At 39.8% G+C, this 27,672-nt stretch overlaps 2 protein-coding genes across 7 annotated transcripts in view; one reads left to right on the forward strand and one right to left on the reverse strand.

Moving 5' to 3' along the window:
- fkbp16 (FKBP prolyl isomerase 16) overlaps positions 1–27,672 on the reverse strand; it is a 70,430-nt gene that overhangs the window by 15,557 nt on the left and 27,201 nt on the right. Inside the window, exons 2-6 of one of the 6 annotated variants that reach the window (XM_042412993.1) lie at positions 19,833–19,929; positions 18,876–18,943; positions 16,553–17,347; positions 16,100–16,269; positions 15,405–15,493 (exon numbers count right to left, since the gene is read on the reverse strand). In XM_042412993.1, the coding sequence (XP_042268927.1) occupies positions 15,405–15,493; positions 16,100–16,269; positions 16,553–17,024 (731 nt within the window). In that variant the 5' untranslated portion in view covers positions 17,025–17,347; positions 18,876–18,943; positions 19,833–19,929. The other 5 variants (XM_042412992.1, XM_042412994.1, XM_042412996.1 and 2 more) reach the window with 5 other exon arrangements.
- Positions 19,892–27,672, forward strand: part of LOC121898085 (RNA polymerase II elongation factor ELL) — a 30,738-nt gene continuing 22,957 nt past the window's right edge. The window contains exons 1-2 of the mRNA XM_042412991.1: positions 19,892–20,029; positions 25,030–25,077. Of these exons, the coding sequence (XP_042268925.1) occupies positions 19,892–20,029; positions 25,030–25,077 (186 nt within the window). The remainder of the gene's footprint in view (positions 20,030–25,029; positions 25,078–27,672) is intronic.

Below are 27,672 nucleotides of genomic sequence, written 5' to 3' on the forward strand. Positions count from 1 at the left end.
CTTATTATTATCAAATACTTTACACCTTGTGTTAAATCAATTTCACATAAAACTAAATTTAACAATTTAATTACCCTTTTTGTCAGCTGTGAGCTCCATCTCTAACTCCTCCCTGCAGTGAATGAGTGAATATTAAAAATAATCAAAGTTCAAGTCTGTTACACAAAACAACAGCTTTACTCTGACTCACAGGTGAGAACAAGTTTCAGATTCTACCTTATGCAACAATCTGAAATCTCTCAAACGTCTGGGTTTTGATGTGTGCAACCATCAAGATGAATAATTCCTCAAAAAAAAAAGAAGAGTTCAAAGCTTTTGGTGAGAGATAAGTGTGGATGAGAGCAATCTGTCTTACACAGAAATATATCACCAGGGGTCATTACCTGCCTCACTGTTATCTATAGAAGATATCTTATCCCAGGATTGACTCTAAATCCATAATCAATCAATATGAACACACTGAAGTCTCTGAGGTGTGCACGGTGCGGTCAAGTGGCAATTTCTCATGCAGCCCCAGGGACTGAGGTTTAGTTTCAGCGGATTCTCAGTGAGGCAAATGTGAAGCTGTAGTTAACGGCAATGACAGCTCAGTTCTTTCTTTGCACAGACGTTATGTCTACTGATTATATAAACCGAATCTCTGCCAGTTTTGGATTTCACTTTTGAACATCAAAGCTTTCTAAGTTACGACAAATTCTGAACGAGGAGCCAAAAATCCTGCTCTTTGACAGATGAAAGCCTCCTCTTGCATTACTGTTATACTTCACACACGTCTGCCTACTTCAATGGACAGACTGTTGCAAGAATTTTTTTTTTTGTTTAGATGAGTAATTCAATTTATAGTCAGATCAAAGTTTTTTTTTCTCTAAAAGTGTGATTTGGGCATTAAATATGGGTGGGACATCAATTATCATTCAACAAGGTTGCTGTTTGCCTCCCTCTGTGGTTGTGAACATTATAACGTCGGTGACCACAAGCTGCTCATTGCTTTATGTATGACATTCTGGCAGGGGAATAAATGTCATAAAGAGATATTGATCAGAAATTAATTTCCCTTCTAAGTCCGAGCTGTCACACATGCATGTGCTGAAACCAGATAACTCCCGCCGAGAAAATGTCACCGTTTCTGGAATATCATTTTGCAAATTGAGCACACAACAAACGGACAGCAGCTATCATGCTTTCCAAATGTTTATCAAATCAGATGTAACATTAAAGCTGTTGCTAATGTATACAGCTGCACCTGGCCTTCATGTCTTTAACGTTAGACATGTTTTAAGGGTAATTTACAAGCACAAACATAATGCGTACATGTAGATTTTTTTGAAGTTGCGCAGTGTGTACTTTGAACAAAAACACAATGATTGTCATTCACTGTTGCCCTCCTGTTATATCGCTGTCAGAGAGAAATATGACTGCCTCAGTGAGTGCGTTCTTTAATCTAACCGAAGATCCAAGATCCAGCTTCCTTTCAGCAGCAGCCGGCTCTGCTTCCCTCTGCAGCCTGTGAATCAATAGCAGCACACTGAACACCTGACTTATTAGTCAGGTTGTCACAGAGGAGCAGCCTGCTTCTGCCGGCTGAGTAGAGCAAATTTAGTGGGCCATTAGCACAATCCTTTGGTCTCTCTCTGATGGCCGTGCGGAGGTATGAGACCCGAAGCATCAATCATGAGTCAAACAGCCACATTTCTTAGGAAGAAGGGCTTGACTTTACTTGACCAAAGCCAGTGGCAATGTCATAGGTCAGTCTCATCACAGAGAGCTCAGGGAGCAAACACAGGCAGTCTATTTACAAGGAATTTCTGCCTGTTTTTGCTCATATTGTATTGGCAAACAGTTGTTTTCTTGCACAGATAATGCAGTGTTTTGCTATACACAAGCTCACTTGTATTGTTCTTCACCATCTGGAAAGACAATATTAAACATTAACACAGCGCAACTAATTCCATCAGCTCTATCAAGCAACTGAGATTGTTTAATTTATAATGAGATCTCCAAAATTAATCCCTAAAGCTTAAACACTGCACATCTGATTTTGATTTTGCAGCAAGGATGTAAGTGGGAGCCTGCCAGTCATTAACTTTGAGTGGAATATATTGAAAGTCTATTGTACGTGTCTGCATGAGTGTGTGCCTGTGATAGACTGCTGCAGACGACTGATGACGGAGCACTGACGTCTCACCAAGATGAGTCACACTCTACATCCCCACTGACGGTACTTCTTCATACCCACCACACACACACACACACACACACAAACACACGCAGACACACACACACACACACACACAGACACACACACACACCAGTGCCACTTGTCACTCTGCTACAGATCTCTTTCCTCCAGGCTCCCAGGCAACACCTCGTCACCTCACATCGCTACACAGCAGCAGCACCAGACTGCTGTACAGACAACCAGCACAAAGCTTATTTTCTCAGATACATTGTTGTCTCTTCTCCTGCCAGAGTACATGATACATTCAGCATGTTAACCGGTACTGATTGTGTGTGGTATAGCCTGACTGATACAGAATTTTTTAGGCTGATGCTGATATTGATATTTGGGAGTTTATAAAAAAAAAAAAAAAAAAAAAAAGTGTATATATATATATATATATATATACATATATATATACATATATACGCAGTTTTGATAAGGTTCTCTTTAAGGATGAGGCTGGTGATTTTCTATATTTTTCTTATTGTCAACAATTCTCATGTGTAGAGTCAAACCAACAATGACCTCATCCTACTTACAAGTATGTGTGTGTGTGTATCCAAAACCTGATATATCTTATTCCTCTGTGCCGCAGACCTCTGTTGTTGTCCTAAAACTATTAAAAACACGTCAATGAGCCACACAGCTGCACTGAGTGCCATGTTCATTTGTCCCTGAAGAGAGCAGTCACCGTAGTTTGTTTAGAAACAGCTCCAAAGAGTAGTAACAGTGATAAGATTGTAACTTGCAGGAGAGAGGTTCTTAGTACGGCAGGCATTTCGCTAGCTTGGTGTGCTACATATCACAACGTCTTGACTTTATACTACATTATAACTTTCTTTAAGAACAATACAAAGTCATTGTCATCAATACATATGAGTACAAGAGTTTTGTACTCATATGGCAATTTATATAAACTTAGCACAAAAAATAAGGAAATTTGTGTTTGGTAGATTATTTCTTTGTTGTAACAATGCTTCTTGGCAATAAATCTTATACCGTTGGAAAGCCTGTTTATTTCCCTTTTAATGGTGCCACATTTGTAAGGAATATGCATTTGTGGGATGAGCAGCAGAGCTGAGTATGTGGCTTGCGCCCATGAAAAATCTTCTCCGTCAATGCCAAACAGCTTATTTTGCTGTTGCTATTGACTCTTGTTTTGAGCTTCTGGTACCCCAGGTGCCTGAATGGCACCTGATTGGCAGCATCCCAAGAAGACGACACCCCAAGAAGACCGTTTCCTCACCCTGTCAGCACTTAGGTACCATAGGCTGTCTTCTACAGATTTGCAGTCAAGGTTTGCAGGACAATATGGCCGACGGCTCTCTGCCCAGACAATCCAGAACAGACTGCACGCAGCCAATCTCCGGTCTCATAGGGCTGCCAGGAGGCCTGCCATGACTACCCTTCACCGTCAGGCCCGTTTGCACTGGTGTCAGCAACACATGCACTGGAACTTGAACATGTGGAGGAACGTTATGTTCAGCGATGAGTCCAGATTCTGCCTACAGCAGTTGGATTGTAGGGTCAAAGTCTGGAGAAGACGCAGAGAACGCTATGCTGATTGCTGCACCGTTAGAGTAAGAACTTTTGGTGGAGGCAGTGTGATGGTGTGGGGTGGCATCTCCCTCACTGGAAAAATGAGGCTTGTCATCATTGGAGGCAATCTCAATGCAGAGAGATATTGAGATGAGATTCTGCAACCAGTGGCAATCCCATATCTCCACAGTCTGGGACCGAACTCTAGCCTCCAAGATGACAACGCTTGCCCCCACAGAGCGGGGTTTATCAGAGACTACCTCCAGAATTTGGGAGTGGAGAGGATGAAATGGCCTACCAGCAGTCCTGACCTCAACCCCATTGAACACTTGTGGGATCAGCTTGGGCGTGCTGCTCATGCCAGAGTGACCAACACAACCACGTTGGCTGACTTGCGACAAATGCTGGTTAAAGAATGGGATGCCATCCCACAGCAGTGTGTGACCAGACCGGTGACCAGCATGAGGAGGAGGTGCCAGGCTGTTGTGGCTGTGTAAGATTCTTCCACACACTATGGAGGCTCCTGTTTGTTAAATGAATAAATTGTTAAATTGACAATATGTCTTGTTTCTTCAAACTTCAATCATCCAATCCACCAAACACCAAACAAGAGTCAATGGCAGAATAAGCTGTTTGGCATTGGCAGAGAAGATTTGGCAAATTTTTCATGGGCGCAACCCACATACTCAGCTCTGCTGCTCATCCCACAAATGCATGTTCCTTACAAATGTGGCACCATTTAAAAGGGAAATAAACAGGCTTTCCAGAGGTATAAGATTCATTGCCACAAAGCATTGTTACAACAAAGAAATAATCTACCAAAGACAAATTTAATATTTAATATTAATATTTATTTATATTCATATGGAGGTCTACGGCATAGAGGAATACGATATATAAGGCTTTGGATACACATGTAATACTTGTAAGTAGATCATTGTTGGTTTGACTCTGCACATGAGATTTGTTGACAATAAGAAAAATATAGAAAATCACCAGCCAAATCCTTCAAATTTGTTTTTTTCATAGTTGCATCCCAGGAATATTCTGAGCAGAATGCTTTACACTTGAAAAATAAACTCTTTTTGACACTACTACTCTTTGTTGAACAAACTATAAAATGATGACACAAAACAAAGCATTTCTGCTCTTCAATTTCTTGTCATTTATTGGCTGACATGTCTGCCAATACTGATATATCTGCAATGAGCTGATATCAGCTGCTATATCAGCCTGACCGATTTATCTGTCAGGCTCTAGTATGCACACAACAAGTGTCAGTGTGTCATCAGTAAGTAACAGCTTGCCCCTCCACTGTCCCATCTGCTTCCATTCTGCTGGAGTTACAAATGAGCAGAATGTATAAAGTGGGTTCATGAGTTGCCCAGCAACTCCATGTCTGTTATCACCAGACAGTCTGTCTGAGCTTATGCTGCCGGAAAGTTGCATTCTTTTGAACTTTGAAACATCTATGCAGAATTGTAAAAATCGTAATAAGAAGTGACTTCTCTGAGCAACAAGTGACGAGTGGGACTGGGTGGTCCAGTGAGTCAAAGAATCCCAGAAACTGCTTCTGTGCTTGAGCAATGACAAGGGAGATTGAAAGCAGCTATGAACACAAAGTCAAGGGTACATAACACAGGAGAGTCAAGGCTGGCTTATGCCTGAATCAAACAAGTTAGTATGTCTTTGTGTTTATAGCTGTTCTGAAGGCGGATAGAAAATCCTGCCATCAGAGAGGGGGTGAGATCTGATAATTGTTCAAATACAGGGATATGGCACACACGTTTATACAGTCTTTACTCTAAGGCCTTCATAGTCTAACTTGCACACCTGGTCAATCGCTGCGTGAAGTAGCCATTGAACTATTGATTTTGGAAATTTACATAAATTGTTGAACACAGCCCTACCAAATATCGCCATCGAAAGGGTGTGGAGGGGGAGGGGATTTCAGACACAGTTTGTCAATCTGACAAGCACTCTGATTGAAGCACACAAGGTGAAGGTTTTGAAATAATGACATTGTTTTCATGGAGTGCTCTTATATTTTACTTTAGAAACTAAATATTTAAGACAAACACATCAAACTGATGACACAGAACAGAGCATGCTTGCCTGTAAATAAAAGCACATTAGGTTTACTTTTGAAACCAGTTTTGTGTAGCCATCTATTCTTCGTCATGCTCTACTAATCTTCTCCCTCTGTGGGTGCGTATTGTGCACAGCAGGCATGGATGATTTGAGAAAAAAAAAAAAAAAAAGTGGCTGGCATGGGTAAGAAAGGTGCTGGTAGTGCTGAAGTGCCGTCTCACGTGTGTTCCTCCCGTGTGTCCCTCTTGCACGCCACGCTCTGGAAAACAGACTCTGTCGCAACATCGTGGTTATACAACACAGCACAGCTAGTGGCATAGTGGACGAGAGGTGATGACAGTGAAGCATGACTGTCTTGTCAGTGCTCCAGCATGTTTAGACGCCAACTTATGAGAGTTACACATCTATGATAATAAGACAGAAGTCATTGTTTTTGGCCCCCCTAACACCACTGGGAGTATAGCTAGTCACATACGGACGTTGACATCGAACCTTCATGCCCATGCCAGGAATCTTGGTGTCATCTTTGACTCGGCACTGAAATCTGACAAACAGATCAACTCTGTGGTGAAAGGTTCTATTTTCAGCTGAGAAACATTGCCAAACTAAAGTCCATCCTCTCTCTCAATGATATGAAGACTGTTACCACCGCTGTTACCATCATCATCAATCATCATCAATCATCAAGGCTGGGTTACTGGAACTCACTGTACCGGGGTGTTGGCCAGTCCCATTTGCCTAACCAGCAATGAGACTCCTAACTGGCGCCAGAAAAAGAGACAGCATTACACCTGTACTAGCGTCCCTGCACTGGCTACCTGTCAAATACAGGATTGAATTCAAGGTTCTTTTATTTGTTTTTAAAGCCGTACATGGGCTGGCATCCCTGTACATTTCAGAACTCCTCTGCCTATACTCCAACTCTAGGCCTCTAATATCCTCAGATTGCTTTTTAAGTGGGAAAGGGAGATCATGTCAAAACTTTGGAATAGATAAATTTCCCCCTCCATTGATACTTTTAAGACAAAACTCAAGATGTACATGTTTTCAATGGCCTTTGGTTGCTCTTAGCGGTTTTAGTATATTAGTATTTTTTTAAACTATTTGTTTTCTTTTTATTATGAATTGATATTGCAAGTTTTATTCTGTTTTACATTTGTGCACATATTTTGATATTGCCTTGTATTTTATCATTGCCATTCATTGTTGTTGTTTGTGCCTTTTTGCTACTGATGTCCTTTCACTCGCTACTGTTGTGCCTTTTGCTTTAATTTGTTCAGCACTTTGGTCAACTCCAGTTGTTTTTAAAACGTGCTATAAAGGTAAACGTGATGTGATTTGATATCAGAGGTGAAGGCAGGAGAGCAGGTACAGATTTTAGCCTCTCTGATATGGAGCTTATCAAGATAACATAATCCCTGGTGTGGAGTACTATTTATTATCATAATGGAAAACATCTTAAGAGAAAATCCAGTCTATATTTTTGGAAACAAGCAGCTATTAACAGCAACAGGTATCATGAGGATCGAGCCTGATAAATAAGAAAAACATGAACTTTAAAAGTCATCTCAGTGGAGGCCGGAGATCTCTTCATGAAGGGCCAAGGTGCTCACAAATTTTTTTCAATTTTCATTTTTTAATCTTACATTTTAACCTAATTTTACCAAAGATTATATTTATAAACTATATCTTTATATTACATTTTCAAAGATATCAAAAATGGAAGAAGAATACAATAAGTATCCAAATCACTATCTTAAAAAGCCTGTTAACCCTGCAGTTATTCAGCAGCTAATGACAAGCAAAAAATGACAGCCAAAGTTTCACTTATCAAAACAAACGCCATACTTGTGACCCACGCATCAGGATTCAAGAGCTGTGAAGGACCTGCTAACAAAGGACAAGGACTGCAGTGCAAGGAACTGGGCATTCCAAACTGGCTAAAAGCGTGGACAAAAAAAAAGAATCCGCAAAAATAAATAAAAACTCTTAAAAAGTCATGTAAATTAAAATTAAGTAACTGAAAAATGAAACTGTACAAGACTAACAAAGCTATAACCACTGGTGGTCACGCAATACAAATCCAGCTTTACTCCACTATCTGCTGTAAAAATATGCTATCTATCTAAAATTCAATAGAAGCACATTTCAGTTGAGGAGATTTACTGTCTTACTAAATACCCCCTGACCACGGAAAGCAGAAGTAGATATAACTGAGGGTAGTGCTATATTACAACCAAGGCTGTGTCGATGAGAGAGATAAGCCTCCTAGCAGTAGGGGAAAAAGGTAAACATCCAGGGAGATTAGATGAGGGACATGCACAGTTCAAACACTGGTCTGAGTGGCAAAATACTGCTGTGGCGCCAAAACAACCCACAATCTAGTTTTTACAGGTAAAACAAAGAGTCTATTCTGGTCGGAATTAATTCATACTTTTTAGTTTTAGGTCAACTCGTCAATGCGTCAAACTAATGTGGCAGTGGTTGTGGCAAGCAGAAAAGTGCATGCTGATTGAGAGCTGGCCTGATCTTATCTGGAACGTGCTACAGCTGTCAGAGCTTGCTGGTCTGCTCCAGGAGCATGAGGTCTGGGTGTGGTTTCTAGTTCTTGTGTTGTGCCGGGAAAGAGACGCACGGGGACCGAAAGCTACAGTAAAACTTGTTTAGGTCACGTGACCACACTGCCAAGAGTTCAGTTGTTTGTTTTGTTCACATCTGCCGCTGGAATCCTTCATTGAGGACAAACAGTGAAACAAAGAAATATGTTCTTCATGCTGGTGTCAGTTGCCCCAGACAGGCAATCGTTTGCTTAACTCATTTTGTACAGAGAGGAGACACTAATTTGGAGAAGAATGGTTTAAATTCATCATTGTGCTTTCCACAAAGGAGCGTCTCAAAGGTCACATTATTCATTTCACCCAGGTAGGTCTGCAGGGTGAGTCATGGCAGCTTCAACACAGAGAGGAACTCCACCTCACAGATTTTCTGAGTGGACATCATGCTTACGTATCTAGACACAGGGAAGGAGGGTGTGTGGGCATAAAAGTGACAGACACCAGTACTATCCCGCGTTGTGTGAGTCAGTGTACCTGTCTACTGGCAAGTAACAAGGGTAATGAAAAGCAGAACTGCCAGTTCTTGGCTGTATCATATTACATTGGGTGATAAAAACATTGAGATTGGTTTGTAAGTAGAGGAAGAACACACACATAAAAATCACAAATGGACCCCTGTAATTCATAATAGAGATGAAGAAAGACACTGAGACCAAGTGTGCTATATATCAATTTCTCACGTCTGTCAAAGGTAGCCCATAAGTATCCTTACTCATTGTAAGATCCCATTAATCACATTTCTGGCTTGACACATTCTCTGTGAATCTCTTGGTCTGCATGCCTGTCTGTTCTGAGAAATGTCACTGTTACCTTTTACAGTTGCATTCCCTGCTGGATATAGGTGTGCCCCAGAGGCCACGGGGGAAAGGCTTCTGCACTTGCCAAGTTCTTCAAGAGCGTCAACAAAGATTCCCCTTGAGCACATTCCCAAGAAAAGGTTTCAAAAGGTCAATGCACGTTATCTATTAGTTCTGGGTAAACATTTGATATTGTATGTCAAACATAAGGTCTGCACATGGACTCCAATCAAATATTTTATGTTACAGTTGGTTTCCTTTCTGTTTCCTGCTTCTGCAGGTCAAAACTGTGACCTGATGCTGTCATTTTGACCTGATGACAACCCACCCTGGAGGAAAACACTGTGTGATATAATGGTTACATAAAAAAGAAAAATGTGCAGGCGCTTATCTATGATGACCTTTCATAACCATACAATACTTATCTAGGATTCTCTTTATTGCCTGCGTCCTGAAAGAAAATTATTGATTGTTTGTTCATATGATTAAATTAGTTCCTTTTTCAGTTCTTATTCTCTAATATTTCTTTATGTCAGACATTGAATGCCTGTCTTGATGAAGCGTGGTGGATGGATAGACAATGATCGAAATAAGTTCAGGACTTTATTATTCTGTCCCTTGCAAAGTCTGATATGTTGTATTTTATAAATATATTATAATGTTGTCAATATCCCAAATCAAATCAAAAATCCATGTATTGCATTCATCTTGATGTATTTATGTATACACTATTATAAACATGAGACACTGGTCACTATTTACCTGCACACTCTGACAGCCCAGCAGAAGGAACAAGAAAACAACACAAGGTCAAATTAAACCACACAGCCTACTAACATGATGAATATTATGCAATAACTGTCAGTCATGACGGTGAGAGTTACACTGCTTTCCCATGAACTGAAGCTTCATTCAGCTCGCTCCACCCTGCCACTACACAGCCAGATCAGTGAGACTGGTGTAATCAAGGCTCCAGCAGCCATCAAACCCACTTCCCCCGGGATCAAAGTGAGGGAGATTCCTCCCTCACTTCCCACAGTAGAACTTGTTTGTTTTTCTCCCTTCGGAAACGGACAATGATAGCCATCTGGTGTGTCTTCACAGTGTCTCTACTGTTCCATTAAAGGATATTTGTTTAGTATGTGATTATCTACTTGCATGTTGTGGTTCACAGTCTCTGCAGGTAATCTGTTGGTTTGGAGTTACTGAAGGTAATTCATTATCAGTGTTACTCCATGAGGGATACCTCTGGGTTTAGTCCTGGGTCCCTTATTGTTCTCTCTATAGATGCTACTACTATGAAATAGGGCTGTCGCAATAACTGCAATATTGCAATACGGTGCAATAGACGCAAGCTAACTTGGCACCCAGCCCTCATAACAGAGCCGGGCTCAGGGTGAGCTGACTGGGGGTCAGTGCTAATGGTTTTATGTTGAAATTCTCCCAGGTCACCGCGCAGTCCAGCAGGCTGCCATTTAACATGTGAGGTAAAGTAGGTTTCCACCAATCATACAATCTACAGGTGCGTCCTGCCAGACTCCATTCATAAATCTCAGGTTAAACGGGATTCAGCTATAGGCCGACGTTGTTTCCTGCGACGACACGATTTAAAACATTTTCCTTGTCTGTCAGGTACTGCTGCCCAATTATGGCGCTTATACCACATACTGCACCTTTGAGCCACCCTAAATCTCCACAGGGGAAATTCCTTCACTGCAACAGCCCTACTATGAAAATTATTATTATAACAATACAAAATCAGTTTTCATTGCTATGCAGATGACATTCAAATATATTTCCCAATAAAACCCAGTGACCTAGCTCAGCTGATCACACTGACATACAACTTACTGAAAATAAAACTTTTCAGTAAGAGATTTTATTATTTGGACATCAATCTACCAGTGATGTCATAACTGAGAACCTGGATCACATGTCTAAATACATCAGACCACATGCCCCAATACTGTGATATTTGTGAATGTTGTAAATTTTGACAGACAAATACATTCAGGTTTTGATTTAATTATTTTCCAACTTTTTATATTAAATTAGGAACTTCCTACCCACAACTGACCTGGTGTACAGTTGTTCATGCACTAACATCATATTATCATGACTTAACTACTGCAGCAAATAATATTTTCATAATTTTCCAGATTGATAATTCTTTCTCCAATTAGTGCAGAATGCTGCTGCTACACTGTTTCCCAGATATTAAAGGATGTTAAGAGTCTAGAGCCATGCTAGCAGTTATTAACCTGACCCTGACCTCTTTGGTCCACATCTCTGCTTTTTAAATTCTTACCTTTTGTTTTTTAAAGTGCTGTTTGTGTTACAGATGTATTTACTCCCCATATTACCAACACGCCCCTTAGATCCTTCTAACATGGTTTGTTAATCATCCCACAGCACAGTCAGCTTTTTCATTTTTGAACCTTCTGTAGACTGTGGATTAATTTGATGATTGATTCCCTTTTAATGCTGGTTTACATTTTTAACTGTTTCTGTAGGTTTAATGTGGTTGATTTACACTGAATATAGCCTAGCCTTTCTTTGTTTAAAAAATGAACAAAAATTAGTTTGTTGCCTTTGTTTGTCCTGTGTGTATATTGATGTGCTTATGTCTGCATACAGTACATTTTTTCTTTTGTGTAAAGCACTTTTCTACAAACTTATTTTGTTTATGAATCACTATATAAATGAACTTGAACTGGAGTACTAATCGTAAACAGCACACAATCCCCTTTTGACACATTGACGCAACACTACAGTGATTAACTGGCTGACATTGTCCATCTGGACTATTAATTTAACTATGACACATCCCAGTGGTCTAATTAACTCCACTTCAACATGTGCCGGTAAGGTAGTTCGAAGTCGTGCAGAGAGAAAAAGTACGCTAACACCTTCGCTGCCAGAAACGGGATTTGAGCTGTTTATGTTTGTTGACAGCCAGCCAACGTAACCTTACGGTGCACCATTTCAGACTGAAGAAGTTCTTAAATGCAGCATGTAGCTAGAAACACATGTATAGACTGTACATAATGCAGACTTGTTTAACTGTGGTTTCTTCTTTGGCGAGTTTAGCTTTATTCAGATGAAAATAAAGCAGCTGCTAGTGAGACTTAACGTTGTTGACTTTGGGGTTGTGCAGGGCTGAAGAGGCAGACTCTCGCTGGCCCCTGGAGGTTTTATGAGTGTTAAAGTTGCGCCCGTCCAGAGATCAACAGATGTTGGTTTCCACTGCTCTCTGATAATGACTTGCTGACTGAAGGGATGCAGTCTGTGTCTCTGACTAAATAGTATCTCTCAGTGAGGAATAGTTTTGACATGTCTGCTGTTCCTCGGAAAGGTCAGAGCAAAGGAGTATTTCGTCACATCTCGTCTTTCAAAGTCTCTGGGCTTTAATGTCTCCCTGGAAAAACATCATTGTTTCTTATAGTCGATTCAGTCACGACCAGTGTATCTGTTGTAATCAATCATGGAAATGCTCCAGACTTTTCCAGCAGTGTTCATTATCCTTCTATTCACCTTTTTTTTAAACTTGCAGGTTTGATCCATTGACTGTATATAAAGATGGACGTCATGACAGCTCCCCAAAAGTGAAGCCAAAACATCTCGATCACCCCCTGGTAGCTGGCTACAGTATAGGTCATAAATCCCATCCCCTCCATGTTAGCAGATGGGACATGAGCCAAACTAAAATATCAAATACATTTTTCCCAAAGATGGTTTCTGTCATATTAGGTAGTTCTTATCACGCTGATATTTGTCCAAGTGCTCATTTTTCTGATAAGTTTGTTTTTAATTAGTCATTTGACAACATAAAAAGAGGGTGTGACATCATGATTGACAGCTGTGACAGCCGCTCTTAAACCTCTGTCACGCGGCGGGACGGCTGAGGGAGTGTGTCATCCCACCGCCCAACTCTACTGCGCAGACTCTGGCGGCAAATGATGTGACATAAGCGAGATGGCAGCTCCCAGAAAGGAGATATTTTGGCTTCACTTTTGTATAGTGGTAGGAATTGGAGACGTGTTGTCCATATTTATATACAGTCAATGGTCTGATTACATGCAGCCAGCCCATCACCCACACACTGAGCAACAGACCACTCCACTGTGCTGTGTTGAATCATACAGTCTGACCAGCTTTGCACACTGCTCTGATAAATAACTGTGAAGTGCTCTTAGCGGCACTGTTTGCAACAGGCGACTGACAGAGTTCAATCAATGCATGCACCAGGAAAACACGGAGAGACTAATGAGATTTTCCCTCATTGTGTGTCCCTCATTTTACAGCACAGACATGCTGAGGCTGTCAAATCTACTTTGACAGCAGTCAACATGCAGTCTGTCAGGGCTAGTAATTGTTATTTTTGTCTGCTTATTTTTTTCAAATATTTCTTTTTGTTAAATACTTTCGTAATAGACTTTAACAGGCATGTTTAGTAGATGAGCTTATCCAGAGAAACATACCATGAATGATAAGGAGAGGGTTCATTGTCTTGCTCAAAGCCCTTCAGGGATTGGAGACCTAATGAGTTTTCCATTACTGGATGGTCTGCCCTGCTGCTGGAGTATGTTCAGTTAAGTTTGTAACATACTGTTTCTTTACATAATTTCTTGATTTTCTCATCTGTCTCACCAAATCACCAGCAAATGTATTTAACTTCAGTGACTGAAGAAAGTCAGATTCAGGGCAATACGCAACCTCAGTAACTTAATCATGTTTAAAGAACTGACACGAAGCTCTGATTGTCTACCTTATGGTACAGCTAAATTTGACTCCACAGCACACAACCCTAATCAGCTGCATCAAAACAATCATTAACTAACCTCCCGTTGCCTCCCCCGTTCTCTGCCTCCTTCTAAACACGGAGGCCGAGACTCGAGACAACAACTCAGAGACTCCTCGCTCATATCCCATCAAACCCTTCACAGAGCTCCATAACACAAACAGGACGTCACACAGACACACAGACTTACAGGAAAAACACAAAGTTCAGTACATCTGAACATCATGTTGCCAACAGTGTTCAGATGTACAGTAGCTTGTTGTAGTTTTAGACTGACAAACGGATTCAGAACATAAATTTAGCCCTACACTCTGCACCTTTTCATGCTTTTACAGCCACATGATAATTCTGGGTGCATGTTCATGTTTGTTTTTGTGCATTACTCCTCTGTACAGCTGCTCTGTTAATGGTACACCATGTTCTACATAACCATTCTGATATCACGGCCGAGCACATAACCAAAAAAAATCTGGTAAGCGTCTCATTTTAGAGTTTTATTCAGCTTTTATATCAACAACATGTGAGTTTCAGTTGACAATAACTGATTGGAGAACTGCTGTCCACTCTGAGCACATATTGCTGAAGGCTGAGTGTTTGAAATGGTGTAATAATGTTTCATTTGCTCTAATGGGTGTGGGCTTATTACACTGGCACAGAGTTGATATTTTCACTTTCAGAATTAAATTAATGGTCACAATTTTGCCGTTTATGAAATTGCTTAATATACAGCGTATTACTGCCTGTCTAAAGAGCCAAGTAGGACAGAAAGTAATTTGCTAATCAACCAAATCAAAAATTTAATTACATTACGCACATTTCCTATTAAGTTTTGCCTCTCTCTCTCCCCTAAAACATTTAAAAATATGTATTTTTTTCCCATGTATTTTCATTGATATTTTAGTATCACAGCACAAGTCACCCTGGTGCATTATTGTCTCATCCTCGTAGCTAAAGTATACATGAAACTGGTGTTCATCAGTGACTCACCAATCTCTTCTGTGTTTATACTGGCTCTTTAATGGTGTAAAGGTTATAAACCTAATCCATTGGCTGTAATACGAGTGGTGTCCTCCCATAGGTTGGGAGGTTACAAACACACCATTGATAGGCCGCCTCTGAATAGTGTTAGGAGGAAGCCATCTGCTCCTGTTTATGGTTCATTAACCCTGCTACCCTGGAAAACCAGGCTGCCCCCACAGCAACAGGTACAAGAGGTCAGAGACACAGATATCACTTCTATGAATAAACTGACAAGTGTGTGTTTCTGCCTCTGTGTGCTTCTTAATTCAGATGTTTACCATTCAACAGCAATAACTGGAAAATCCTTACTTAATCCTTACCTTCCCAGAAGTCCATAGGCATACTGTGAATCTGCCAGCAGCAATGTGATCTCGCCCTTCTGCATGGATATGACACACTCCTCCAGGGCCTGCAGGTGTCAAAAGTGTGTGTTAGAGGGCTGAATGAGCACGTTGGTAATGTTTTATTTCATGGATGTGTAATTTCCGAATAATTTCGAATAATTTCCAAGTTTCCTGAAAAGAACAATGTAATTTGGCGCTAATTATGGGGGAAATAGAGGGTGTTCGGTTTGCAGACATCCATTTAATTCATTCCAATTAATTTCTAGTGCAACTGAGAAAGTCAGTGCAGCAGGTCAGCTAAACTTGAAAAAATGCAAATTTTGTCTACATTTCAAGATAAATTGAGAATAAAGTTTCCAATAATTAACAAATATTTGCAAAGATTTTTTTTTTTCTCTTGTAATTACTACTAAATTACAATTATTTCCTGGAAACTTCCTGGAAAATTATGGACCTGTAAAATAAAGTGTTACTTGCATGTTTTATGTGAAGCTTTTACAAATCAACAGAACTGTGTATTGTGCATTTTAATGTATTTTATTGACTCAAACATTAGTTAATGAATCTTTATCATCCATCTACCAGCTTTTTGCCTATTTTCACAGTCTTGGAAGTGTGACGCACCACAACAGCTGCTCTACTAAAGAGGCTGAAGAGTCAAAAGCTTTTACCTGGTTCACATCTCCCTCTCCAATAACAAAGACAAGCTTGCAGTCCTTCTCCACCACAGTACGGTCCTCCAGGACACACTGCATCTTCACAGTAACCTCCTGGCCCCAGGTGGGCTGCGGGGCGGACGGGTCCCCGCACTCCAGCACTTTCTTCCTCAGCAGCCGGTCATCTGCGTGTAGCAAGGAGAGGTCATGTTGAGGGAAAGGAGGTTAATCTGCTTGTTGTTAGCAAACATGTGCTCAGAAATAGCCACAAACACGCCAACCTTCATCTCAGTATCGTTTTGGCCATTTTTCCTCTTTTGTGGTTACAATTCAAAATGATATGTGATGGTGAGTTCAATACATGAAGTTAGTGGTATATGTTGCAAGATTAGATCTACCTACCAATATCATGTGTAAAATGTGTCTCTACCTGTAATATCTTCTATAGTGATGCATCCTCAGGCCTACCTGTAATGTCCTGCCAATCTTCTTTCACGAACAGCTCCTCAAAGGTCGAGGAAGTCCATTCCTCCATTGCATATTCTGGAAAGAGACTCTCTGCTGAGCTGTCCCTCTCCAAAACCTCGTCATCTGTTGATGGGTCTTGGAATCGCACCATCTTCCAGCTGTTTGTTTTTCTCAGTTTCCTACGTTCTTTGCATTCTGTCTCTCCTGTTTCTTGCTCCGGCTCAGTGGGGCTTTTTATCTCAGTGCTTTTAGTCTCTCCTGCACAGCTCTCTGTTTCAACCTGCTCTTTCTCACACGGCTCCTGGCTTTCCTCTGCAGGCCCACAGGGCAGCTCGGTGTGACCGTCCCTGTCAGCAGGCTCAGAAGTGGCGTCTCTTACCTCAGGCTCTGTAGGCTCCACTACGGGGTCCTTATGGTCTTCACAGCATGGCTCCTCCATTTTACCACAGAGAGCGATGGACACCATCTGCATTAGTCTCCAAAAGGGATGATCCTTCTTGTCCAACCTATGCTCCACTTAGGTGCAGGTTAATAGTTCTGTTTTGAATCAAACTCTGCCGCCTACGCTCTGGAAAAAAACTGAAATATCTCCATGATATAATATTTACAAAGATCCATGTTGTGTTTCATTAAATCCAACTCAGAACACATCCCTAAATCCTGACTTCCTCTTCAGTTTTTTTTTTAAAACCTTCGTCCCGCCCGCAGCTGCGTAGTTTCTGCAGTTCTGTTGCACTTTGACCTCCTCTCTCTCCTACTTGTGTCCGTTCAAGTCTGCACAGTCCAGTGATGTGGCTGCAACAAAAAATGATCAATGTAAAGAAACTGTGCAGTGCAACGAAGCACTCTCAGCCAGCAGGCTTGTGCAGTGGTAATCTGCAGGATTAGAAGAGAAAAACCTAATCTGCCAGAACGTCTGTAAGCTTCTTAATGACTTCACTGTCGTGCTCCATAACGCAGTTTCCATGAATGCAATCTACCAACAAGATTTCAGCACATACAAGCTCTAACTTAATTTGCTTTGAGCTACGTTGGGAGATTTTTATTTTCACTTTTTAAGAAGAGCTACAACACTCATAGAATAGCTGTAGCAACCTGCGGGATGTAACTGGATTACAGATTACATACAGTGTGTTTATGGTATGAAACATTTCATATCATGTGCATAATTCATTTGGGGGTATTTAACACTATTCTTAAATTGAAAGAAGTTTTTGAGCCAATCCAACTTCTTTTTAACAGAGAAACAAAATGATGCCGCCTTAAAATGGACACAAATGTTAAAATGTAAATACTTAATAAGGAAGAGTTTGTTCTTTTCAGTGGTGCATATTTAATTTTGCAACTTTGTTGACCAGTAAATTCAGCAGACTTGGGTCTGTAGACTTTGAACTAAATGGATATAAGCAACATTTTGGGGTAAAATTAGGATTTATATAACAAACTCCTAATAGGATTTATCTCATCTAAAAGCACTGCAGCCATAAATAAACTTAAAGGCTTACTTAAAAAGAGATGTGTTACCTAAAAAACATTCACTTGTTTACAGAGCCTTTAAGATGTTAGAAAATCTATCATTCTCAGGAAAGGAGCAGCACAGAAAACATTCTCCACTTGTTATACGGCCGCATCACTGATAAATGATCCACTTCACATTTTATCAAAACAAAACTGATCTTTGAGGGAAACTTGAAGATACAGTTTATGAAGGCAACAGCAGTATTGCGGGAGAAGACGGGACTGATGCAACACTAATAATAGACAGACATCAACATCCTCCAGGCCATATTGTAAATAAACACTGCATTATTGACTGTGAGGCTGCTCTTTAATCCACAGCCAAAGCATGTTGTCCGTCAAGGATTAAATTAATCCAAATCCCATATTTGTCGTTTAATTTCTCTGACACACAGAAATTATACAAATACTGCACTGTGGAAAAAAGCTCCTTTTTGGCATTTGTTTGGAGTTTCTTATTTTACTATTTACAGTGGTGGGATGTAAGTAAGTACATTTACTTACTAGTGATTTGCTTAAGTACAATTTTGAGATACTTTACCTGAATATTTCCATATAATGCTACTGTTTTACTTCTACTCCAGTTTTGGGTTAATATTTTCATTCAAAACATATGATGATCTTATAAAATATATGCTGCGTTATCATAGAAAAAACTATTATACAAACAGTGTACAAACTTAAAATGAGCTCAACCTTGGCCGGCTACAATATTCAGATTCTGCTTACATGTCAATGAGTCAGAAATAATAATCCAATTTGACATATTATATAATAATTAGAGCTGAAATGATGAGTCAACGACCTGTCCAGGGCGTACCCCGCCTCTCGCACAATGTCAGCTGAGACTGGCTCCAACTCCCCTGCAACCGTCTAGAGGATAAGCGGTAAAGAAAATAGATGGATGGATGGATGATTAGTCAATTAATTGATTAATCCAGTGACAGAAAATTAATCAGCACCTATTCTGATATTCAATTAAGTGTTTTAGTCATAGTTCAAGCAATATGCCAGATATTTGCTGGTTCAGGCTTCCCAAAGGTTTCTATGCTTTTCTTTGTCTAATATGAAAGTAAACTGAATTTCAGTTTTCAGACAAAAGAAGCTAAATTAATCTCACTTTTTGCTCTTGGAAAATGTGATGAGCAATTTCACATTTTTTGACATTTTATAGACAAAATGTTGATTAATCAATAAAGGAAATAATTGCTGGTTGAAGCCTAAATAACAATATAACAAAAAAGTACTTTTACTTTTGATACTTTGAGTATATTTTGCTTATAAAACTTGTGTAGTTTTACTCAAGTAAAGGATCTAAATACTTCTTCCACCACAGACTATCTGTTCAGGAATAAATAAAGTTTTTCATTCAATTTCTATACAAAGTTTCTCTGCAGTGCACAAGTACATCTGTCATACAATTGTCTGCAGGTGAATTTGTACTTTCTTGTGTGCGTATGTGTGTGTGTGTGTGTGTGTACTGCAAAAATACACAAAATGCACTGACCAAAATCAAGTTAGTGGAGTGCAGCTTGGGCCAAATCCAGAGCAAAAAATAGATCAAAGACAAGATAAATACCAGCTGGAAACTCTGAGGGCACAAGTGGCCGAGTGTGACCTGGAAACCGAAAGCTAAAAAAAAAAAAATTTCTTTACTTCATACTTCAGGTGTGTGTGTGTGTGTGTGTGTGTGTGTGTGTGTGTGTGTGTGTATGCGTACGTGTGTGTTGGTGTGTTATGTGTGTGTGTTAGCCCCGCCCACACGCTCTCTCCTCCGTGACGTCTCAGGGAGAATGTCGCCAATAGCCTTCAGTTGTAGAAATGGCAGCGCTGAGACAGGAGCATCGGTATGGGCTCTCCTGTGGCAAAATCAACAAAAACACCCCAAATCAAACTCTTTATCACGTCAAACTCACTGACACTGCCATCCGGACCCTCGAAGCCTACCAGAACCTGAAGGTAAGAAAAAATTATCGGCTTGAACTTTGTCGCTTGTGTGTGTCTGTATGTGTATGTAGCCTGTGTGTGTGTGCGTGTGTGTGTTTTTTCCCATCTATATTTTCTTTTTTTTTTTTTCCTCGATCGCCTCCCAACTCCGGGAACTGTAAAAAATCCCTGTTCGGAAACACAGGAAATAAAAAAAAGTAAATAAAATAGTTTAGTAGCTTTGCGGACTGCTCATAAATCATCGAGGAAAGAATTAGTGGCAGATAAATGTAGGCTGTGTTGGTTTATTCTGGCTCTGTTACAGTAGAAGGAAGCTTGATTTATTGTGATCATAACAGGCAATTCAATAGACTTTGATGAATGAAGGGATTTCATTAAATTCTCCTATAAGCCCTGAGTAGAGTTTGTTTTGAGCGAGGGGGGGGAGCCGAGGTTATTTTGACTTGTGCATGTTTACCAAAGCGTAATCTCCCGAAAAACCCATAAAGTTCCCATATGACAGAGGTTTGTGATTATGCCCTGAGCTTTAAAAGCCTGCTGTTTTCTCGGTTTTTTTCCATGCATACATTACAGCTGAAATTCATTATTTAGATTATGGGCGAATACAGATGATTGTCAGTCATTACATTTTTTAGAGGCTGTTTTTTTCCTGCTGGTTTCGCTCTCGGGAATAAATTAATGAACAAACTATCAAGCAAATTATTCGACTCCTCTGATACTGGGGACTGTTTTATTGCTTTGGATAGCTTTTACGGTCCATTAGATTAGACCGAGATAATTTAGTCTATCCAAATGGTCCTTCCCAGAGCGACGCTTGATAAGACAGTTAGCCCCACAGTTATGACTGTAGCAGGAGGCTCGTTTGCTTGAGTTTTCTTCTGAGCCGTCAAAACAAATAAGTCTTATTTGCGTATGCGCCACAGTCCCGGGCCTTATTAAAGCTAGTCCTAGATGTGGGAATCGGTGGTTTAAGCGTTTGATTCCGCATTTTGTGTGGCAGGGCTCGGTAAAAGTTGTTGCTGGGCTCTTGTGTATTATTGTTTTTTGCCCTTTACGCGGCTGGAAGCCCGCCCAGCTCCGGAGCTCATTGGACAGCCTGACAGCTTCCTCCAGGCCACAGCAGGCAGGAGAGGTTACTGCCAAGTTTTCCAAGTCAAAGACCACCCCAGATAACACAGTTTTAGACTCCCACTGTGGTGTGTGTGGGCAAGATTTTGTCCACAGGAATCTCCCAACCTGAGAGAGTTTCTGTTATTAGATTTTATTTATGAATTGCATGTCTGTGTTGTAGGTGTGCAACCTCAAAAGTCATCATTATACATCATATACTAGGCCATAGCCTTTATGTCAGATTAGGGCTGCAACTAAGGATTATTCTGATTATTGTTTTCTCAGTTATGTGTTTGGTTGTAAAAAAAAAAAGACAAAGTAATAAAAAAATACAATGATTAAATTTCCCAAAAGCCTAGACCGATGCCTTCATGTTGCTCGTTTTCTACAAGCAGCAGTCCAAAACCTAAAGATATTCTTTCTTTCTTTCTTTATTAGGATTCCCTTTAGCACCAGCATTAGCATTGACTATTTTTCCATACAGTCATACACATTTATACACACTATAGCCACATAAACACAACAAGCAAATTAACAATCGAGTACATACAGAAGGAAAACAAAATTGTCATCCTTTCAACAGACATTAAGCCAAAAGCACAATTATAAATCAATCACAATTCCTCAAGAATTCATAGAAAATTAGATTTTTTTTCTTCTTCCTACAAATAAATAGTCATTCCTAATGAACATAAATCCTTGTCTGAATGACCTTCTTAAATTATATATTTATCCATCCTGCGCTTTCACACATTTCGCCTTTCACCATTTTTCCTAGTTTACACACACAGTTTGATTATGGTTCCCGAAATATTTTGAGATACTGTTTTAACAAAATTTTTAACTGATCTTTAGTATTATCATGAACAATATGCACTGGCAATGAATCCTGACCTGGCTCTGTACATGTATCATACTTGTTTTCGCTTTAGGTAGCATGAACCTTCTTTCTGTTGCATATCGTGTTTGATAATTGTGTTGAGCAAACTAAGAGAATAACCTTTCATATAATAACTTTGGGATTGTGTCACCAGTACATTTCTGACAAACCTAACAAAGAATGGGTGGATCTCTGACTGACAGTTAGTCAACTCAGACTGTCATGCATGTCTATTACATCAGTTCTGTAAGAGCACTGTAGAGCACAATGTGCTGCTTTAATTTGAGCTACTTGTAATTTTTTTTTTTTATCTCTCTCATTGAAGCACTGAAGACCAAATCATGAAACCGTAAACAAGCTGTGACAGAAAGCATTGAACCTGTCTAATGACTAATAATCTGGTGGCATAAATTTTAAAACTCTTCTCACAACTTACACAACCCTCTCCATTTTACTCACAATGTTATCAATTTGTTAATTTGATAATTAATAATCCATGGTTCCTATCTAAGGCTAAAACCAGCAGTTTTGTCTCTTATACTTGTTCAATAGGTATAATGTTTACATTTATTTTCAGTGTTGGTTCAGCTTTTAACTGATACTTTAATCCTATTATAATAGACTTTGTTGCTTGTTACCCATTCTACCACTAACTTGAACTCCTTATGTAAAATGGTATTCAGCTTTCCTGTTGATGACGCAGCTGCATATATTGTTGAGTCATTATTGAGCCTTTTCTAAAACTAATGGAAGATCATTGGCAAAGACAGAAAACAATAGTGGCCCTAAACAGCTACCTTGAGGTACTCCACAAGTAACATGTCTGATCTTTGACAAATTGCCATTAAAGAAAACTGTCTGCCTCCTATTTGACAGGTAGCTCTACATCCACTTTAATGCAGTAAAAGTGAAGCCATACAGTTTCAGTATATCTAACGACAAAGAATGATCTATAACATCAAACGCTGAACTGAAATCAAGTAAAACTGAACCCAATAACTTCCTATTATCTTGCTCACTTAGCCAATCATCTGTCATTTGTGTCGGAGCCGTGCATGTACAATGACCAGGCCTATAAGCATGTTGATAATCTGCGTTTAAGTTATTAACATCAAAATGAGTTTGTATTTGTTCAGTAATTCTCTCCATTACTTTTCCTAAAGCAGGTAACAAACTTACAGGGCTGCTGTTTGTACCACAAAATGGTGCAGCCAGATTCTTTGAATGTGGAATAATATGACAGACAGGAACAGCAATTAAATTGGCAACAATTCTAAGAAATTTAATATCTAGATTATCTACACCTGGTGGTCTGTCCTTGCATTTATTAAGCACACACTCAACATCTGTTATTGTAACTTTTACAATTAAAAAGTGGACCAAGAAGTTGGCGGCAATTAAATTTCTGGCAATTTTGTTTAAAAATGACTTAAATAACTATTCATTTATCAAAATAGTTGCTGATTATTTTTTAATTAGTCAACCAATCACTTTTTTAATAAGGACCTTTATAAAGGGTTTATAGTTGGTGACAAATGGATTTATTAATCGTTTCAGTCAATTACTAAAGCTTAATAGATCGGTTAGAAGCCATTGATAACAATAACTTCTGGGTTGCCAGGTTGTGAAAAAGCCTCTCTACTTGGCTTATAATACAGTTATAAATGTTGAATAAACCTATCATAAATACTCATGGGTTTTTTTCACTTTCTAATAAACCATAAAATCTAAGGTTTTAAATGCTGATATGTTGTTAATAAATATTGTCGTCCAGATTATTCAGCTGAAGGAGGATAAACACCAGCCAAAGGGAATTTTTTTACGACATTGCAGCCCAAAACCTCTTATTAATGGCTTATAACTGATCTATAAAGCATTAGTAAATTATGTATTAATGTTTATAAAGCTATTAGTTGCAGCTTATAAAGCTCCATAAAGGGTACCTTATTAGAAAGTGGCACCATTTAGAGGACTAATTGTTTCAGCATTATATCTGATTGTGGTTACTTCAAGTGAATACTACAAAAATATAAATTGCAGGTATTCTCATGTAAATATTCTCTGCTTTTGATTTCTCATACAAGCATTAAGCTGCTTTATTTTCCTTCTTAAAATTTCCCTTCTTATTTTCCTTCTAAAAGCCAAATTTTGACCATTAACAAGTTTTATTTAGCCCTAAGGCAGTGTTTGTAATATGTAACAAACATTTTATGCTGTAAAATGTATTATTACATTCAATATGAAAAGCTAACTGGTGGTGAAGAAAATCAGAACAATACTCCTTAATAGGGAAGACATTTCCCAAAACCATTAATAATAAATTAAGAGCCCTGTCAATCACGGGCACAGCTGTACTTCACAGATAATAGTCTCCATCTATTAACCATGTATCATGTTGCCTCAAAGGCAGACATTTTTTTTAATGATTTTAATATTTTTTATCAGTAGGGGGGAAAGAAACAATGATATTTGGGATCTTAAGCCTGGTATGCTGTGGTCTTGGAGAACAGTGCCGTTTTTACAAACCACAGCATGAAGTACTTATAAAAGTACCTTTTTAAAGAAATATAATTGTTTTCAGAGGGAGTTTTGTTTTTCCTCTGGGATCTGTCATAGCCTTTACTCATTTAATCATTTAAAGGAAAAATCAGCTGAAACACTCACCACCCCTCCCCCGCACACAAACACGCTCAGCAAAGTGACTGACATGAGCAAAGTTTTCTGTAGGCTATAGATTGGTTAATCACACACATTCCTCTGAAGATTAGGGTCAGAAACCCTTGAACTGTAGGCTTAATGATATTGAAAGATGACCGTATTTCATCAGGGCAAAGCCTGATGGGAAATGGCAATTATGGCAACGTTTTGGCATTTAATGAGGAAAGTTTACCTGGCTTGTCTCATCGAGCCAGAGTGCTGTCATCAAAGAAAAATCCACAGTGTAGAGCTGAAACAATGGCAATATATTTGAACATGATTACTGAATCAGTGACCAATTTCTTCTTTTTTTTCTCTCCTGTAGGCATCACTATCAAATCAGCCGGCGATTTGCTTCAAGGGGAGCCAGGGGGTAAGATGTTTTGCATACTCTCTCTAATGCCTCAGAAATTGAATGCTCTAATTAGTTCTGATTTGCTGTGGTGCACACTTGTGACAGTTCCTCTGCACATCTTATTTGATTCTTAAGCATCCAATAAGCTCTTGCATGCATCCCAAGGTGAGCCCTAGGAGGTCAGCCTTGTGACTTTCCAAATGTCGTTGTGATTTTGGTGTTGCTGGTTTTCCTTGCGCTGGACTGTTCTATTTCTTAAAACATCGAAACTGAAAGATCCGGTGGTCCACATGGAGAATATGGCTGCTGTGAACGCACTGGTGCCCAAAGCCTGATGGAAAGGTGTCATTGGTTTGCTCAGTTATTCTATGTTGCGTCAAATATCTCGGACTGTGTATGTATATACAGAGGCGAGGTACATAATCTACAAAAACACTTGGCAATGAAAGCAAGAGAGCATTCCTGTGAAATGGCTGTAAAGAAAGATGCCTGTGTCCAGCCAGATTAGGCCAGCCACTATTACACCCTTCCCAGCTCTGCCTGCTAGGCTACTACACATTTACCACACAATCAGCCCTGTCTAAAAGGAGCTGTTCTAATCCCTGCAAGAGCCGATTGCATTGACGAAAGTGACTTTGCTCTGTACACAAATGCTGGCCCTGTGTGCTCACACGGGCCCTGGAAGCCCTAAGACAGGGTACGCTATACCCCCAGGCTGCTAGCCAGGTTACTGGGTCAGGCTTGCAACTGGGGAGGCTTTGTTCAGGGAGGGGGAGGAGGTAGGGGAACTGGCGAACCCCAGGGAGCCCCATGTCTCCATGCCTGTTGTCTCTGTGTAGACATGAAAGGTTTGAAATACAGGAATGGTACACGAGCGGTGGAATTCTTATCTGGAGAGCACTTAAAAATGTGCAAAATGTATCCGAAACACAAATAATATATGTAAACATGTAATGAAACATCTGTAAGATGAACAGCAGATTAGCCTGCTTATAAGAGTCTTTCTGTGAAGAAATGTTAAGTGAGTGCAATTTAAGTGTGCTTTAATCACTGAATAGGATTTGGTGATTATATCTCGGCTGGCACATTACATATTCAAATTGCTTTGCGGAATTCAAGCATGGGCTCCCTCCCCCTCCGACAATAGTCCCCGAGCTGGACGATTGGGCATTAATGAGGTAGCTGCAACCATTGGTGGGGGAGGCCAGATTAAGCCGTTAGTGGGGGAAGGTTGTTGGTGAACATGGCAGTCTGGCATACAACAGACCGAGAGGATAACCAGTATCTATGTCTCCAGGTTGAAGGGTTTCAGCATCACAGATGTAGTTATTCCCCTACACTTTCTCATCCTGCATTTGCTGGATGAGTATTTGTTGACGCTCATCCCTTCCCCAAAAGCAGCACGAGGTTCAAGAGGTCACATGTTGCGAGCGAGGAAGCTTGTGTCCGCTGACAGTTGCCAGCTGTAGAGCTCGATCACAGAAGCCATGACTGCTCCTTCTGATCTTTGTCCTCGCACGCTCATGTCACATTTCCTGTAAAGGGGCACTTCCAGGGCCACAAAAACCAGAGGAATTCTTCAAATCACTGTCCTGGCGTCACTCCAGGGCTCAGTGGTATCAGGGGCCAGGGCTCCTATCAAGAAATAGCACGCTGAGGTTTTCGCCAGCCTTTCTTTCTGACCCTGCGGCATTTAGCCCGACTATTGTAAATTGTCTGCCAGGCTTGTGATCATGCGATGAAAGACACAGACGTTCAGATTGCTTTTCAAGGCAACTGTGAAACTTACAAATCACAAAAAGAATCTGCTTATAAATCTTGCTAACCTCTTCTTTTACTACACTATCTTGGGTATAAACATACTTAAAAATGGATGATATTTGTGGAAAATGAACTAGATTGGTTGGATCAATAACTATCACCTGCAGCAATGAAAGAAAAGAAAAGAAAAGACGGGAATGTGATGCAACTATATAGAAATAAGAGAAGCAGAGAGATATTCTGTTCACATTTCGTAAAAGCTTGAAGTAGAAAAGAAATCAGATTCTGGATTACTTTGAAATCATCACCGGGGATTAAGGAATATATTCAGAGCTGGTCTGGGTTCCCATGGCCAGGAATTTCACATCCTAGTGCTTATTTTCCTTTAGTGCTGGCAACGCCACCTGCTTGTTGGCATGATCTATATCCATTTAGTAAGAGCGGATAGTAGAAATGTTAGTTCTTATTTATTAGATCCATGCTGTAGTTAAAATATTGATAAGGAATTCAACCACAATACCATTTTATTTCTTGATTGTCCTCTTTTAAATACTGTATCTCACCTATTACACCACAAAGTTGTTGCATACCATTCAATATTATAATTGTACCATTGAATAAAGGTTTTATGAGAGTAATATTGTAGTAAACATGGACGTTACATTTAAATAGTGTATGTTATGCTGTGTCAGGTGTGACATCTGTTTTATTCCCCTCCTCAGTTCATAAATGTTGAATTGCAGTTGCCAGTGTAATTGTTTTTGTTTATGGCCCTTTCTGCTTTTATGTGCACAGTTGTCACATAAAGGCAGCGGCGTTGGGATGAGGGGAATGTAGAGGTGCTCTTAGAGA

Source organism: Thunnus maccoyii, chromosome 5, assembly GCF_910596095.1.
Source record: "Thunnus maccoyii chromosome 5, fThuMac1.1, whole genome shotgun sequence".
Taxonomy (NCBI): domain Eukaryota; kingdom Metazoa; phylum Chordata; class Actinopteri; order Scombriformes; family Scombridae; genus Thunnus; species Thunnus maccoyii.